The sequence below is a fragment of the Sarcophilus harrisii genome, chromosome 3 (genome assembly GCF_902635505.1).
Source record: "Sarcophilus harrisii chromosome 3, mSarHar1.11, whole genome shotgun sequence".
NCBI classification, from domain to species: domain Eukaryota; kingdom Metazoa; phylum Chordata; class Mammalia; order Dasyuromorphia; family Dasyuridae; genus Sarcophilus; species Sarcophilus harrisii.
In genome coordinates, this window is record NC_045428.1 from 76,768,548 (window position 1) to 76,785,185 (window position 16,638).

The following is a 16,638-nucleotide window of genomic DNA, read 5'->3' on the forward strand; positions in this document are numbered from 1 at the left end:
CACATTTATTAAAGCAAAGTTAGCAAACTAACTAAAAGGTCTTAAAGGCCATTTAGTCCAATCCTCTCATTTTGCAAATGAGGAAGCTGAAGGTCTGAGAGTCCAGACAACATTTTCAGGGTCTCTCAGTTACTAAAATATCATAAGCAGGTCTTGAATTCAGTTCTTCCTGACTCAGAGTAGTAATTATTATCATTGTTGATACTGCCTGAAGCAAAAAATATAAGAACACTGCACCTAAACAAACAAAAATAAATCAGAGGTTGCTACTCAGCATAGCCCAAGCCTTGGAAAAATAACATATCTCTTGGCAAAAATGCACTTCTGACACAGCATCCAGAAAATCACTTCAACTGGTGCTTAGCAGACCTCCCAAAAAGGAAACCAGCAACACCTTCAACCTGGGGGAGGGGCAGAGAAGCAGAATTCTGCTGATTCATTCTGCCTAAAACCTGCAGAAACCCTTGAGTAAGTATCACACCAGCTGAGTTGGCACTTTTTTTTCTGCTGGGCTCACAGAATTTGGCAGACCTGAAATTTAATAGATGCTCTTTAGACCCCTATTCTTTTTCTCAGAGCAGCTGATCTCATCTGTCCGGTGCATCTGACGGTGCATCCTTTTTTTTACAAGGATGCAGTCCTGGTCAACCATAATGAGAACCCCAATCATTGGGGTGAGGGGAGGAAAGGGGTAATTGGGATAACTAAAAAAAAAAACTTTAAAAATTCAACCTACTTCCACATATAGCCATATTCTTCCATTCTAAATTAACACTCTACTGAAATCTTTATACAAAATGCATAAAGGTTCCAGTTTTAGCAAATAGAGGAAAAATTTCATTTGGGTGCCATCTTGTTAAGATTAGTCCCAAATTGTGAGAGAGCAAATTGTGGCACAAAGTCTTTGCAAAACAGTTCAACGCAAATTTTTGCTTCTTTTAGTATATAATTTATTTTAGCCTCAATTAGGATAACAAAGGTGACTTGATGAAAAGCCTAAATTGAGGTCAGCTTTCATGTGGATTAGGTCATCTATCACTCTAGCACAAATATTTATCCATTTAGAAAATTCAAATATTCCATAATTTTGTTAGAATTTTTTACTATATTGTACTTAACTATTATTTCACTTTTTGCCAACATCTCACACATAAAGAAATTTGTATAATACATAGCCTCTTTTCAGAAATGTTCATCTTCAAATAAGAGAAACTTTTAAAATCCAATTTCTAACCTACTTATTTACAATAAAGCAAAAAAGAGGAGGCCACCTTCAAAAGAGTTCTTTTAGGTAACCTAGTCAGAATAGCTCTGTCATTCTGGAATATTATTCTTAATCACATTCATTTAGCAGGCAAGAAATTTTAAAATATAAATGCTATAGTAGAATTAATTTTTTTAAGTATTTTCTTACCTTTGCAAACTAACTAAAAAATTTTCAAACTTTTTAAATTGTCTTTTGGGGGGAGTCAATAGAATAATACTTTTGATAAGCTGATTTTTTTTTCTGTTAGCTACTTGAGGTAAGACAGAAGAAAAAGCAAGAATAATACAACTAAAGAATTCAAGAAATTATAGTTTGCTAAATTTGAAAAAGGCTTTAGAAACAATCTAGTCCATACTTCCTCATTTTCCAGAGAAAACAGACCCAGAGAAAACATATGACTTCCTAGTTATATCAAGGCTAGTTTCTAGTAAAGCTAGGACTAAAACCTAGATGTCCTGAGTCTAAGGCCAATATTCTTCAATGCTACCATATTAGGTTCCTATACTCAATTAAATAGGCTATAGCAACCTAAGATTGATAATTCAATCTGGTTTGAGGGAAATTTTTTATATATATTTCAGAAAATCTAATCAGTTTTAATCAAACTCTTAAGTGTACAGGTAAATTAAAGAGAATTCTTAAGATCCTACTCAACAACAAAATGAGCTTGCCCTAATGAAAGACTCAAAGTCTTAAAAGCTGTAAGGGATAATCAGTCAATGAAGGGCAAGAAACTTAACAGTGAAGGTGAATATAAGAAACTCTAAGTTTATGAATCCACATGCTCTAGCACAATTACTAAGACTGTCTCTTCCATGATCTTATAGCCCTTTGGCTAACATAAGGAAATAAAGGGATTTGTTGTTGTTCAGCTAGTTTTCAATCATGTCTAACTCTTTGTGATCATATTTGAGGTTTTCTTGGCAAAGATAGTGGAATGGATTTGTAATTTTTCTCCAGCTCATTTAAAGATGAGGAAACCAACCAAAATGATGGAGTCAATTTGTTCAGATTCACACAGATACTTAGTAGCTTAAAAGCTACTAAGTATCAGAGGCCGGATTAGAACTCAGGAAGATAAGTATTCTTGCCTCCAGGTCTGGTACTCCATGTAAGCACTTTAGCACCACCTAGCTACCCTGCTACCCTCAAAGTAATGGGTAGTGCTTGCACAGCTATGGAGAAGTCCTTTTGACACTGAATTCCCTCCTCCAATGCAGGTTGGAACTTCTCTGCAACTAATGCTACCTAGAGTTCTGAGTAATAGGTTGCATTGATGAGTCATTGCAGTGCAGTGCAGATCTCCATTTGGGGCTTTCTTGACAAACATACTGGAGGAGTTTGCCATTTTTGCTATTTCCTTCTCCAGCTCCTTTTACAGATGAGGAAACTGAGGCAGACAGGCTTAAATTATTTGCACAGGATCACAGAGCTAGCCAGTAACTAAGGCTGGATTTGAACTCAGGAAGATAATTCTTTTTAATTCCAAGGCCAGTGCTCTATCCACACTGAATCACCTACCTGCTCTTAAGTAACTTAGCCAGGGTCAAATTGCCAATATGTTTTAGAGGCAGAATTGAATTCAGATTTCTCAGGATGTGTTATTAGTACTCTATCCACTGAATCACAATTTCTCTTAATCAAAGAAAGTAGCTCAAAAATACCACATTATTTTTCCTCACTATTTTCTTTTCTACTTTCTATCTCTCTAAAAAAAAAATCCATCATGAATAAGATATTTAGAAGGTCTGGACTTTAGTTCAGATTTCATTATATTACTCAGAGTAAGTCATTGATGTGGCCTGAGATAAGCTTGAATCCCTATTCCTAAAGAGCTAGATCTTCTCTCCCCACCCCCACCCCCCATCTTTAGCACTGATTCTTTTAACCAAGCACTGAGGGAATTCATAGTTTAGCAAAGTCTCAGGCCAATGACTTGCAAAACAGCCTGATTTCATTCCCTCTCCATCCTAACAACTACTTGCTTCCATCTGTCCTGCATTGAATCCTACACAGTTTTTGGATATAGCAGTGTGGAGAAGAGACTCCGTTCAATTTACCAACTTTTTGTTGTTTTGGTTTTTTTGTAGGCAATCAGGATTAAGTGACTTCCCAGGGTCACACAGCTAGTAAATACCTGGGTTCATTTTTGAACTCAGGTCCTCCTGACTCCAGGACTGTGTGCCCTAACCATTATGCCATTTATACCCCATATATGTTTTATTGAAAACAAGTTAACCAGCAAGATGGGAAATATTATTTGCTTCAAATTAGGAGCAATTTTAAATAACTGAACAGGAAAGTTATAAAGGTTTGGCTACACTTGTTCCTTAACAGATTGAGAATTAAATACTTACTTATTCAGTGTGAGGTCAAGAATGAATCTGGAGCCAAAAGCTTCAATCTGAAAGCTTGCCTGGGCCAGATGCACAGCCTATAGATACAAAAAGAGAGAAAGATGTTTAGCTCATCTGCCCATCCCTTCCAGACTGACTGATTTCCAATCAAGGTCTATATTTCCCACTAACATATTAGTTTCTCTCTTTAAAAAAATACGCCAAGTAACCTTCTGTATGGTTTCTGTGGAAATACATGCATATTTTTTACAGCAAGAAACTGGGGCAGTCTGATAAAATGAATCCATTAGGATAACAAGTGGTAGCATATTCTCCAACTTCCAAAACTGAGCATGATGAATTACACAAAAGGTCTTGCTAGGTAAGGCCTGATTTTAACTATCCTGCTCATTATACTAACCATTTTTTTCCCTACACACATAAGTGAAAAATTATGGCACACCTTGGTCTCCATCAGAAGCTCAAGTTTAGAAATACAGTATCAGCAGATTTGACAGACCTGGGATATCACAGCATTAGAATTGCAAAAAATAGTCAGAACTTAGCCTTTTTTAATGTGGTTAGATTTAATGTACACTTTTTAGACTGGAATGTGTTTTTTTGAAACATTAAAAAAAAATTCCACCATTACTCTCTAACATGAACCACAACAATGATCCCAAAGGAAATGTGAATCCTATTTTACTTCTTGGTGAAAAAAAATCTCTCAAAGAAAAAAAAAATCTGTATAAATTTAAATAACAAAAAAGAGCATATTCAGCAAGGTGTTATCCAAGACAAAATTTTCCTTTGTCACCACATCACACAAAAAGGACAAGGATAATGTAACACCTACATTCAGCCCCCTGTTGAGTCATGAACATTGCCTCCCCCATGTTCCATTCCCAAAAGCAGAAGTAGACATGGCAATCATTTGTAGAGCGGAACACATCAAACCAACACTAACACACCCAACCCTTTCCCACCTCTGCATTTTTTTTTACTCATGTCCTTTCCCCTACCTGGATTACCATACCCTTTTCTCACCTGCAATCTTTTCCATCTCATTTCCACTTATCAGAATCCTATCCAGCCTTTCTTTCTAATCCAATTTAAAGGTCATCTCTTTCTTGAAGCCTTCCCCTGCTCATGGCATCTACCAGAATAATCAATCATCTTCCTCAGAATTTCTATCCCACTTTGCGTCTCTTTTTTTGTCTTATATTTTCATTTGCTCTTTTACCTGCTTCATTTTCCCAACTAGATTATAAAGGATTCATTCCTTATTCAGTGTTGTATTCCACAGTTTTCTGCTTTAAAAGTACTCAATAAATGATTGTCAGGTGTCCTCTTCATTTACTGAGATGGCCTTATTTCTCAGCAGGAAAGTGCAATTGCATACTGTCAGTGTGTATGGTAGGGTGGAGGGAAACACTAAATCTGAAGTCTAGGTTTAAATTTTGATTCTGCTACCTATTACCTGTGTGCTCCTGGACAAGGACTAATCACTCTTGGTTTCAGTTGTCTCATTGGTAAAATATTTTTTACCACTTTTTTATATTTTGTATTTAAATATGATTATTTTTAATTTCATATTTAAATATATTTAATTAAATATTATAAATAAAAATTTATATTTGAAAATATTTTTAAATACCTTCTATGTGCCAGGCAAGGGACAATGGGTAGAGCACTAGGCTTGGAATCAGGAAAACTCATTTCCCCAAGTTCAAATCTGGCTTCAGACACTTACTAACTGTGTGACCCAAGCAATTCACTTAAGCCTGTTTGCCCAAAATGAGCTGGAGAGGGATATGACAAACAACTCCAGTATTTTTGACAAAAAAGAAAAAAAAAAAAACAAGAAAACAAAAGTGGTCATGAAGTGTTGGACGCAACTCAACAACAACAAAAGGATGTGCCAGGCAGTATGTTAAGTGCTTTACTGATATCATTTGATCCTCCAACAACACTGGGATTCAAATCTTACTGTTATCCTCATTTTTACAGTTGAGGAAAATGAGACAGTCTAATAAATGTCTAAGGCTATAAGTGAACTCAGATCTTCCTGATTCCAGATCCAGCAATTTATCTAATACTCCCAGGGGTCCTCAAACTTTTTAAATAGGGGGCCAGTTCACTGTCCCTATAGTCCCTATAGGACTATAGTAAAAACAAAAATTTTGTTTTGTGGGCCTTTAAATAAAGAAACTTCATAGCGCTGGATGAGGGGGATAATTGTCCACAGCTGCCGCATCTGGCCCATGGCCGTAGTTTGAGGACCCCTGCGACAAAGTTAGAATAGATCAACAGTTCTTAAAAGTTTGATAATCTATGAGGGCCCATGGACCCCTTCTCAAAATAATGTTTTAAAATAGATAAAATAAAATAATGAGATTACAAAGAAAACATGATACTGGAATACAGTTATAAAATTTTTAAAAAATAATTCCATGTTCTCCATATAATAGATGATCTATTATTATTTAGTCATTCAGTCGTGTCCAAATCTTCATGACCTCATGGACCATATTATACATGAGGTTTTCTTGGCAAAAAATATTAAAATGGTTTGCCATTTCCTTCTCCAGTGGATTAAGGAAACACTGGTTAAATAACTTGCCAAGAGTCACAAGTGTCTGAGGCCAGATAAATCCAAGTCTTCCTGACTCCAGACCCAGTGTAATCTCCTGAAACACCTAGTAGCCTTGATAATCTCTAGAGTTCCTTAAAGTCTTTAATCCTATGAACTGATGGATAAAGGTAAAATTTTTTGTTTGACATTCATTGCTTCTAACTTTCAAACTAGCTTCCTAGCCTTATTTCTTCACTCCCTTCCTTTACACTTCATGCTCCAACCAAATGGAATATTGTTTGTACCACTTAGAGACTCCACCTTCTGCTATTGTGCCTTTGTTAAGACAATTTCCTATCCTATACCTTTCATCCTACAGAATTCTTATTTATCCTCAACACACCTAGATTTCCAATTTCATCCACTATTACTTTTTTAAAAAACATTGTGAAGCACTATTGGAAGAAATTATCACAGAACAAAAAGCTAAATACCAATGAAGATTGGTTCATGCAGATTAAGATGGATATACTTTGAATAGGAGGGTGCAAGGTAAAGTCACTAATGTTAGTGAGATGGCTATTTTTAAAGGCAGAAAAACAATCAATATCTTGATCACTAATATCTACACTTGTTACACAGAAATTCATAAAAGAAGATGAATTTGATTAACTATAGGAAAATAGATGTCCCCAGATCTGTTTCTTAAAAAATTAATTCACCTTAAGTATTCAGAAAAGTTTTCTCCAAGATGTCTGTGAAAATCTTCTTAAAGACGCCCTTTAGGGAGAGAAAAGGACCCACATGTGCAAAAATGTTTGTAGCAGTTATTTTTGTGGTAATAAAGAATTGGAAAATGAGTAGATGCCCATCAATTGAGGAATAGCTGAATAAACTGTGGTATGTGAAGGTAATGGAATATTATTGTTCTATAAAAAATTATGAACAATCTGATATTAAAAAGTCTTGGAAAGATTTATACAAACTGATGCTGAGCAAAACAAACAGAACCAGGAATACATTGAACACAGTAACAGCAAGAATGTGTGATAGTCAACTATGAAAGACTTGGTTCTTCTCAGGGATTCAGTGATCCAAAGAAATTCCAATAGACTTTGGCCAGAAAATGCCATCTGCATCCAAAAAAAGAACTATGGAGACTGAATGTTAAATCAACACACGCCATTTTCATTTTTTTCTGGGGTTTTTTTCCTCTCTTATAGTTTTTCCCTTTTGTTCTGATTTTTCTCTCCCAACATGATTCATAAAGAAATATATATTAAAATAATTTAAAGTATTAACATACATATTAAAAATATTTAAATAAAATTAAAATAATTTAAAAATAAGTCCTTTAGAGTTCCTTTATTCTAAAAAAAGATATTCTTCCTCTTCTAGGTCACTGCAGCAAAGGATGCAGTGGGAATTATGAAGAAGGGAAGGGAGAGGATATCCTATGATATTGTAATTTATTCAATAAAATATTTAGTGATGCACTATTATGCTGCTCCATTTAATTGATTTGTGTAAACTTTTTAGGCAAAAGGCTATTTCAGGTCCCAGTCTTCCCAGGATCTTTCAATCCCAGGCCAATGTCAGTATATCTTAAGTACAGTCTCTCCTTAAGAAACTAAGAAACAAAGGCATGGATGTAGATAGTCTAAGGTTCTCACAGACTATGCAAGAGGACAGCAAGTTCTGGCAAGTCCTAATAACCTGGAAAGGCTTCAAATACAAAGCCAATGATGAACTATGTGAATGTGAACTGAATGATGGATAGTCTAGAAGAGAGCCTTAAAACCAAAAGATTAGTCACCAGATAATCAATTTAAATATCTATGAAGTGCTTAGGAAAGTGTCTGAAACATAGTAGGCACTCCATAAAGCTTGTTCCCCTTCCACCTACTCCTATCTCACTCCTATCAGGTGATGAATTTGTTTGACTTCATAAATACTACCTATTAAGGCATGATAGGGTTGCAATTTGCTTCTTGTGTAAGGGGTATATGAATAATGAAACAATGACTCTTTTGAAGTGTAGAAGAAACAAGCATACTTTGAAAAATTTGACATTATATGGATGGAGCATTTACTGAGTTATGATGTTTGTGATCATTTATATTAAAAGTTGAGTATTAAGCCCTTAAATCAGAATTGTCAGAACATTGTTCCTACACAGAAATTAGATTTATATTCCTTTTTATCGTAAGTTTAAGAAGTGCCTGTGATATCAGTATCATCTTACAAGAGACTAAAGAAATTTGTCCAACATCATATATTAAGTTAATAGGCAGAAGTCCAATAACACTTCATGAACTGCACATGAAATCCTTATTCATCTACTGTTCTTACAGGATTCACAAAACAGGATTCACAAACCAACCAAATGATTAATGACAGTTTTTATAGAGATGTTTACCATTCTCTTTGCGAGGATGCAAAATTTTATAGCTTAGGATGGGCACAAAAATGAGTACTGCCCAATACCCTCCTAAAGTACTGAAAACAGATTTATGATTGAGCTATATAGTAACTCTCTTCCTAACCCAAACAATATATAATGAGGTTTTATGTGATTTAGAAACTGTAAAAACAAGATCATATTTTATATACAAAGCTGCTTCACTGAAGATCCAGATATATAATCTTTTTTTTTTTAAAGAAAGACATATAGATGCCTTAATGACTCAACTTCTTTTGACTTAAATTGAGTTTTATCATCAAGACTCATTAAATGATCCCAAGTGTATAGATACTTGGGAGATTTTATTAAAGAACTTGATTGGTCATACCCATGTATTATTGGAACTTTCATTCTAAAACAAAGAACATAAAAATGGACAAAATATTTAAAAATATAGTACAAAAACATAGAACTAAATTTCCAGAGACATGAGGAATGATGCTTGTGCATATAGAAATAGCATTAAACTCACCAAATTCGCAGGATGGACCAGTTTTTGGAGTTAAGGACTTCATAGAAGAGACAATCAATGATTTTAATTAATGAAACAGAATGTTTGACTTATATGATGCATGTGAACATAAACAGTTGAGGGCATGTGGGAAAGAAAAGATACTCTTCTATTTTTTCAATTATTTTAGAAGTAACAAATCTGAATAGCTAGAAAACATTAGTGGACTCTCAGATAGGGTTATGGACAATTTGAGTATCATTAAATATGCTAGGGTTATGTTATTTTTTCACTACTATCTTCTTAAAGAGTTTATAATTTCACCAGGGAGACCAAAAAACATATATCTTCAAATAGAATAACTTACAAAGCAATGTATCAAGTGCAACATAATACAGTACAATTGACTGGATAGATACTGAAACGATATCATGGAGGAAGATATTGGTGGTATACATCATGAATGGCTTCCTGAAGCAGGAAAGTTTGGAACTAAATTTTTAAAGACATGAGGAAGAAAAAGAATAACTGTATTTTGTGATTGACTTGGGGAGCTAAGATTAAGAAAATGAAATCTTAGCATGAGTCCTTTCTTTACAACTATTCATTTAAATGTCTTTAGATTTGTTGCAAAAATGATTTCAATCTCAAATTAACCATTTCTTTTAAATTTAGGGCATGCTTAGAAATTTGATAGCTGTAAATCTTATATGAAGATAGTTTCTTCAAATTAAGATAATTTGCTGAATATTTTTGCAGGAGGATTTTATTGGGAAGGCTCGAGAATGTACTCTATGCAACAACTGTTAATGGAATACCTACAAAGCACTGTAAGAGATACAGAGAAGAATAAAATATAGTTTCTGCCTTCAAAGAGCTTACACTTAGATTAGGAAACCATGGAAGAAATATATGAAAAATTAAACAGGACAAAGGTTAAATACAAAAAAGATAATAATAAAAGAGATATCATAAGATAACATAAATATGATTACTTGCCAAATGGTTAGTACAGGCATTAAGTGCCATCCATGAATACCAAGGAACAGGAATTACTGCTAGAAAGATCTGGGAAGGTCTTACTGAGGAGGAAGCACTTGAGCTTAGCTTTGAAGAATTCAGGTAGTAGAGAACAGAAGGTAAGTGATCTAATGTTTTACTCTGCTATTCAAAGGAACACACCTATGAATAAAATGTAAAATGTCTTATGTTCCCAAAGCATATTAGTGTTCAACCATGCTTTAAGTTTTAAGTAACTTCATGAAAGTTTATAATAAAAACAAACATGTCAGGGTTTGGAAAAAAAATTTTCCTAAACATTTTGCTGAAACATGATTTTTAAAAATTCATCATTTCATAGGAAGGTATTTTAGTTTATCTAGTGTGTCAAATGACATAATTTTGGTAAAAACATTGGAAAAATGTAAGTTCTCTACTTGTAAAATGCAGATAATACTAGCATCTAACTTAAAGGATTGTTGTGAGGATCAAATAAGATGATGTATATAAAAAATTTTGCAAACCTTAAAGTATTATAGAAATATTAGCTATTATTTAATGCTAAAATAATTTTTATTGTTAAATAAAATGTTAATATTTAGATATTGCAGGTATTGATTATTATTACAAATATTAATATTCTATAGATGAAAACATTATGGCATAAAAAGATTAAATGATTTCCCCAAAGTCACATAAATAAGCAAGTAAACCAATGATTTAAACTCAGGCCTTTTAACTCTAAGTCCCATGCTCACCTTACAGTCCTGTACTAAAATTTACCTAGAATTTATCTCCTAAGCAAAAAGAAGAAACCTTGTACATGGAAAATATCTTGTACTCAGATCCAAGACAGACCCAAAACAAGTATACTTTTCTTTACAGAATATAAACTAAATAACTTCTTTCAGTCTTAGACCAGTCCAAGAAAAAGCATGATTTTGAGTCTGATCTCTAAAAACCTAACATAATCAGTTCTCAATGTTCCACTCTAAGTGTGAAAAACAGCATCATAGGTAAAAGAAATCCACAAATCATCCCCAAATGTTATTTGGGCGATTACTTTATACCTTCACCAGAGCTTTATAAAAGCTATTTGCCAAATAATCAAATGTAATTGATTTAAGTTTCATGGTCTGTTCTTTCTCAGTTGCAAAAGCCATTCAGACATAGAAGGGTCAAAATATGGGTAGAATTCAAGTTTTTTGATGTCAGAAATTGTTTCTTGTTTTGTTTTTATCACCAGTGCTTAGGAAAGTACTTTAATAAATGCTTCTTTAAATGCTAGATAGATAGAATGAAAAACATAAGGCACTAATAGTCCAAGTAGATAATATCTCTCATGGATGACTTACATGTACTTTGATATTTCTTTAAAGAATTGTAGCATAATTACCAAAAAAATGGAAATGAAGAAATTCGTCAGATATGGGAGACACAAGGGGGAACAGATTCCTTATAAACTCTGAGATCTCATGCTTCAGTTTTCCCATTCAAGCTACTTAAATCCAAGAGAATTCAACTCACAGAGCCTTTTTTGGACCTTTATACTAGATGATTATGTATGCTGACATGGTATGATTAATATATGAGGGGTTATTAAATTGATAACACTGAACTAAGAGATGTTAATTAATTTAAAAGTAAGATTTCATTGGTGCTGTTGTTTAGACATGAATAGCACAGAGGCTGTATCACTCACTGCTGTATTATTTAGCTTTCATATTTTTTAAAATGATGACTCAAAATACAGCTATGACAACGGTTACCATGGAAGCCATTACTCTCCTCCACCTCCGTAAGGAGTAACATCTAATTTCATGCATGAATATAGTACCTGTAGCATGAATCATTTTGTTCCTTTCTCTTGCCAGTTCCCAGATCACCAAAAGTAGTGTGGCACATTGGAAAAGAGGGTTAGTTTTGAAGTAAAAAGATCAAGATTCAAATCCCAGCTCATCCAATTATTATCTATGTGGCCAGGGGAAGTAACAGATCTCATTGGCATTCATTTTCTTATTCTTTAATATGAAGGAGTTGGACTCTTGAACCCCAAGGTCTCCTCTAGTTCTTAATTTATTAATATACACTCTACTCTTTATTTCTTCACTTATAAATCATAAAAGGATATCCTACTCTAATTTGACTTTATGGCCCTATACACTTATCTCCTATTGAACAAATGGAATAAAGTTATGAGTAAAGGATAAATATGCAAGGGACAGAGAGCTCTACCTTTAATGTCCTTCCCTATAAAGAGTATTATTGTTATATTTTTCTTTTTTAGCTTCACTAGAACACCAAATGAAAAAAGATAAGATTGACTACCTTACTTTAGAAGGAATTAGCTATCATTCTGGTTTTTTCCTTAAAATGCCAACCACAGTGTTCCAACTTAATAACCCACCAAGCATTAGCCAACTTAAAGCATAATGGATTTGTAATATAGAGATCTGGATTTGAGCACAGTATCTACCACTTCCTAGCTCTGGGATCTTGTAAAAATCACCTTACTAGGCAAAATCTACTTCCTCACATGAAAAGATAAAGATTGTACTATCTCCCCCACAGAGTTGTTATAAGATCTAATACAGTAAAGTATAAAAGAATACTTTGTAAATAGAAAGAAGCTCCCAGATCTCAGACGTAATGTTTTTGTTACGTGTGTAAACAGAGTCCAAATTTAGTCATGGGCTGCTCTTCTTAAGCATACAGATGGAAAACCAGCATGTCACTGTTAGTAATTATCCAATGAGGGAATGCAGTAGCTGATATTCGCCCACCAGGTGACATTCTACTCAAGCCTCCAGCCAGTAGTTTATTCTGACCTTCTCTGGTCATTCTCAACCATTCTCCTCCAGTTATCTCATAAAGCTCTTGCCATTTGCCATATAAGATATTCAGGTGTGGAAGGAAATTCTGGCATCATTTCCTCACTCAGCTTATGGAAGGAAATAAGGAGATGTATATGTATGAATCATGGATGGTAGCAGAGGAGGATGAAAATGAGGGGTAAGCCTTAAAGAAGGGAGAGAAATCATTGGAAATCCATCTCTTCTCAACTGAGTATTCAGACTGGATCCACAAAGAATAGCTGCTTCACCTTTTGGATTCCTTTTTAATCACAGCTCCTACCTTAGACCCTGCTACAGGATCTCTAGTAGTCTTAACTGTAGAATATTAGGGTGAAAAAGTAGCATTGATAGTGGCTACTATATTCATAGTGCCAGTAACTGCAGCCAGCCTTAGTCATTCTGGTCTACCTCATGGAAGCCCAAGAGCCCTAATTCATTAGTAGGAGGAGAAAGAATCGGCAGTCAATTATGGAAGCTCTTATACAAATCTAATGCCCTTCTATCCAATTACTCATGTTCCTGATCATCATGAATATAACCTGTCTAAGAGGCAAGTAGGTGGTAGAGTGAATAGAGCCCTGGATCTGGAATCAGGAAAGCCTAAGTTCAAATCTGGTTTCAGATACTTATTATTTATGTGACCCTGAACATATCACTTAACTTCTGCCTCAATCTGTCTATCTGTAAAATGGATATAATAATAGCATATACCTCACAGAGTGTGATAAGGATTAAATGAGATAATATTTGTAAAGTGCATAGCACAGTACTTGGCACATAGTAGACACTTAATAAATTCTTGTTTCCTTCCTTCCTTCCAAGATGAGGTGAGAGCAGATAAGAGAGGAGAGAGGAAAGACAATCAATCTCATGTGTGTTTTGAGATCATTAAAAGTCTCTCTCTCTCTTTCTCTCTCTCTCATTCTTTCTCTCAAGCTTCTAGGAACACAATTCAAGCATTATAAGTATTACCACTATTTAGATTTTCAAAAATATAGTGCAGAAAATCCTACCATATTGTAGTTTTTATGATGACCATATCTCACTAAGCAAACATAAACTACACCCCTCATACAAAGATTCCTTTAAGGTTATTAAATCTTAGTTTTTATATCCAGCAAGAATTTAATATTAAATGGTCACACAAAAATATATTGTAATTTCCAAAAAAAAATATTTAAACCAATAATATCATATTAGTGTGTGTATGTGTGTGCAAGAGAGACAGATAAGTATAGACAGATAAAGAGAAAGAGAAAGAAGTCCAAAGGCAAAGAGAGAGGAAGAGGAGGGGAGAGAGGGAGAGAGACAAAGAGACAGACAGACAAAAGAGAGGGGAAGAAAAAGATCAATAAAAAAATTCAAAACTACATTCAGATAGTATTTTAAGAGGTATAAATAGTTACTATTATCAATTATGCATTAGTAAAAATGCTACTAACACAACAATAATAGAGCCCTTGATATGATCAAATCAACCTGTATTTATTAAATGCATACTACATTCCAAGCACTCAATGTAAAAACATAAAAGTAATACAGTCCTTCCACTCATCACTCAATCAATCAACAACTATTCTTTAAGCACCCACTCTGGCACTGGGGATACAAAGACCAAAAGTCTCTCTCTCCAAGAAGCTTAGATTCTAGGGGGAAGGCAGCTTGTATATATTTAAATATACACAAAATAAATATAAGTATAATTTGGAGAAAGAATGTACTAGGAGCTAGGAGAGATGTACATATTGAATGAGCACTTGAGCTGAATTTTGGAGGAATCTAGGGGTTTTGAAAGGTAGGAGTAAGAACCCAAGGAATTCCAAGCATGGGGGAACAGCCATTAAAAAGCCAGATAAATGGAAGCTGGAGTATTATGAGTGAGAAACAGTTAAAAGACTAGCTTGGATACACCATTATGTGTGTGAAGGGGAATCATATAATAATTCTAGAAAGGTAGGCTGAGACTGGATTGTGAAAGTTCTCATATGCTAAACAGAGATTTATATTTTATTTTAGCAATAAGGAGCTACTAGAGTTTACAGAGAAAGAGAGTGATGTGGTAAAAACTTTGCTTTAAGAAAATTAATAGTGCAAAAAATGATTTAGAGATAAGAGGCCTGAGACAGGAATTATTAGGAGGAAATTGCAAGAGTCCAGGAGAAAAATGATGAGTTAGTACCTCATGTAAGAATGTAAGAATGTAAGAAATGTGAAAATAGAATTGAGAAGATTTAGCAAATTATTGGAAATGTCAGGTGAGTGTGAATGAAGTATAAAGGATGATATGAAGATAGAGAATCTGGGACTCTGAAAAGATGGTGGTCTCTTAGCAGAAACAGAGACGTCTGGAAGACAGGTAGGCTTACAGAAAAAGATAACGTATTCTGTTTTGGACATGTTGAGTTTGAGATTTCTCTGCAACAACCAATTTGTGATAAGATAATGGGATTCAGGACAGTGACTAGGATTGGAAATATAGATCTTGGAGGGCTCCACACAGAAGTTATAATTCAGCTAATGGGAAGTGATGAGACCATCCAAGTGAAAGAGTATGGAAAGAGAAGACATCAAAACCATCTTGTCACACATGGATGATTAAGGGTCAGAATATGGTTGAGGATCCAGCAAAGGAGGCTGAGGAATGGTCAGACACAAGAAAGAACACATTCAGAAGGAGAGATGCACCACTTACTGTAAAGATGTCAACCTCAAGCTTTTTGAGAAAAAGCATCAAATTTGGCAATTAAGGGATCATCAATAGCTTTGACAAGAGCATCATCTGAATGATGAGGTTTTTCTTAAGAGATTGGCAGTGAAAGAAGAGAGATAATGAATGACAGCTTTGTTGGGTCAAGTAAAACCTTTTTAAGGTTGGGAAATACTAGTTTGTAAGATCAAAAAAGAACCCAGTAGATGAGGAAAGGTTGAAAAATCAGAGAAAGAAAATGGTCAATCAAAGGGAAGTGCTCCTGAAGGAGAACTGAGGCTCTATTCATATTAATAATGTTATCCCCAACAATTCAACACAGTTTACCTTTAATTCTATGAGAGTTAATTTCCATATTCTGGAATTTAAACTCTAACTATTGCTTCCAAATATAAATGTTATACACAAAATACTCTCCTCAGAAAGAGAAAAAAATGTTTGAAAAGTGCAAGGCTATTACTTTGCTAAATATATCCCCAGTTTTGAAATCTTAGTACAGGAAATAGAAATTAGAGGAAATCTCATAACCTACAAAATGATGCAGATTTCCCAAAGTCTCTAAACAATTTAGTAAGTGAATTCTCTACTGCTAGATTTATTGACAGGAAGACTAAAAGATTTGTAGAAAATCTTAGCAAACCTATGTCATTGTCCTCCCAGCCAAGAAAGTTTGTCAAGGAAAAAAGAAGCTCTGGGGTGAATCTTTCAAAAACTTTCATTTTTCTACTTCACTGAAACTAAATTTACCCTAGTAAAGCAGAGTGGAAAAAATGGGCAATTTTCCATAATACTGAATACTTCCTCTGTCTGTCTGTCTGTCTCTGTCTCTATCTCTGTCTGTGTGTGTGTGTGTGTGTGTATGTCTGTGTCTATGTGTGTCTCTCTCTCTTTTTGTCTCTCTCCTTCCAGGAAGAGCATCTTTTGCTTACAATAGGAAGATTAATTTCTTACTTCTTCACTTACCTCTACAATAGACCTGGCCTA

At 34.4% G+C, this 16,638-nt stretch overlaps 1 protein-coding gene across 3 annotated transcripts in view; it reads right to left on the bottom strand.

Annotated features, from left to right (window-relative positions):
• Window positions 1-16,638, bottom strand: part of ADAM23 (ADAM metallopeptidase domain 23) — a 214,023-nt gene that overhangs the window by 174,153 nt on the left and 23,232 nt on the right. For all 3 annotated transcript variants that reach the window (XM_031958212.1, XM_031958213.1, XM_031958211.1), the window contains exon 3: window positions 3,625-3,701. In XM_031958212.1, coding sequence (XP_031814072.1) covers window positions 3,625-3,701 — 77 coding nt within the window. The remainder of the gene's footprint in view (window positions 1-3,624; window positions 3,702-16,638) is intronic.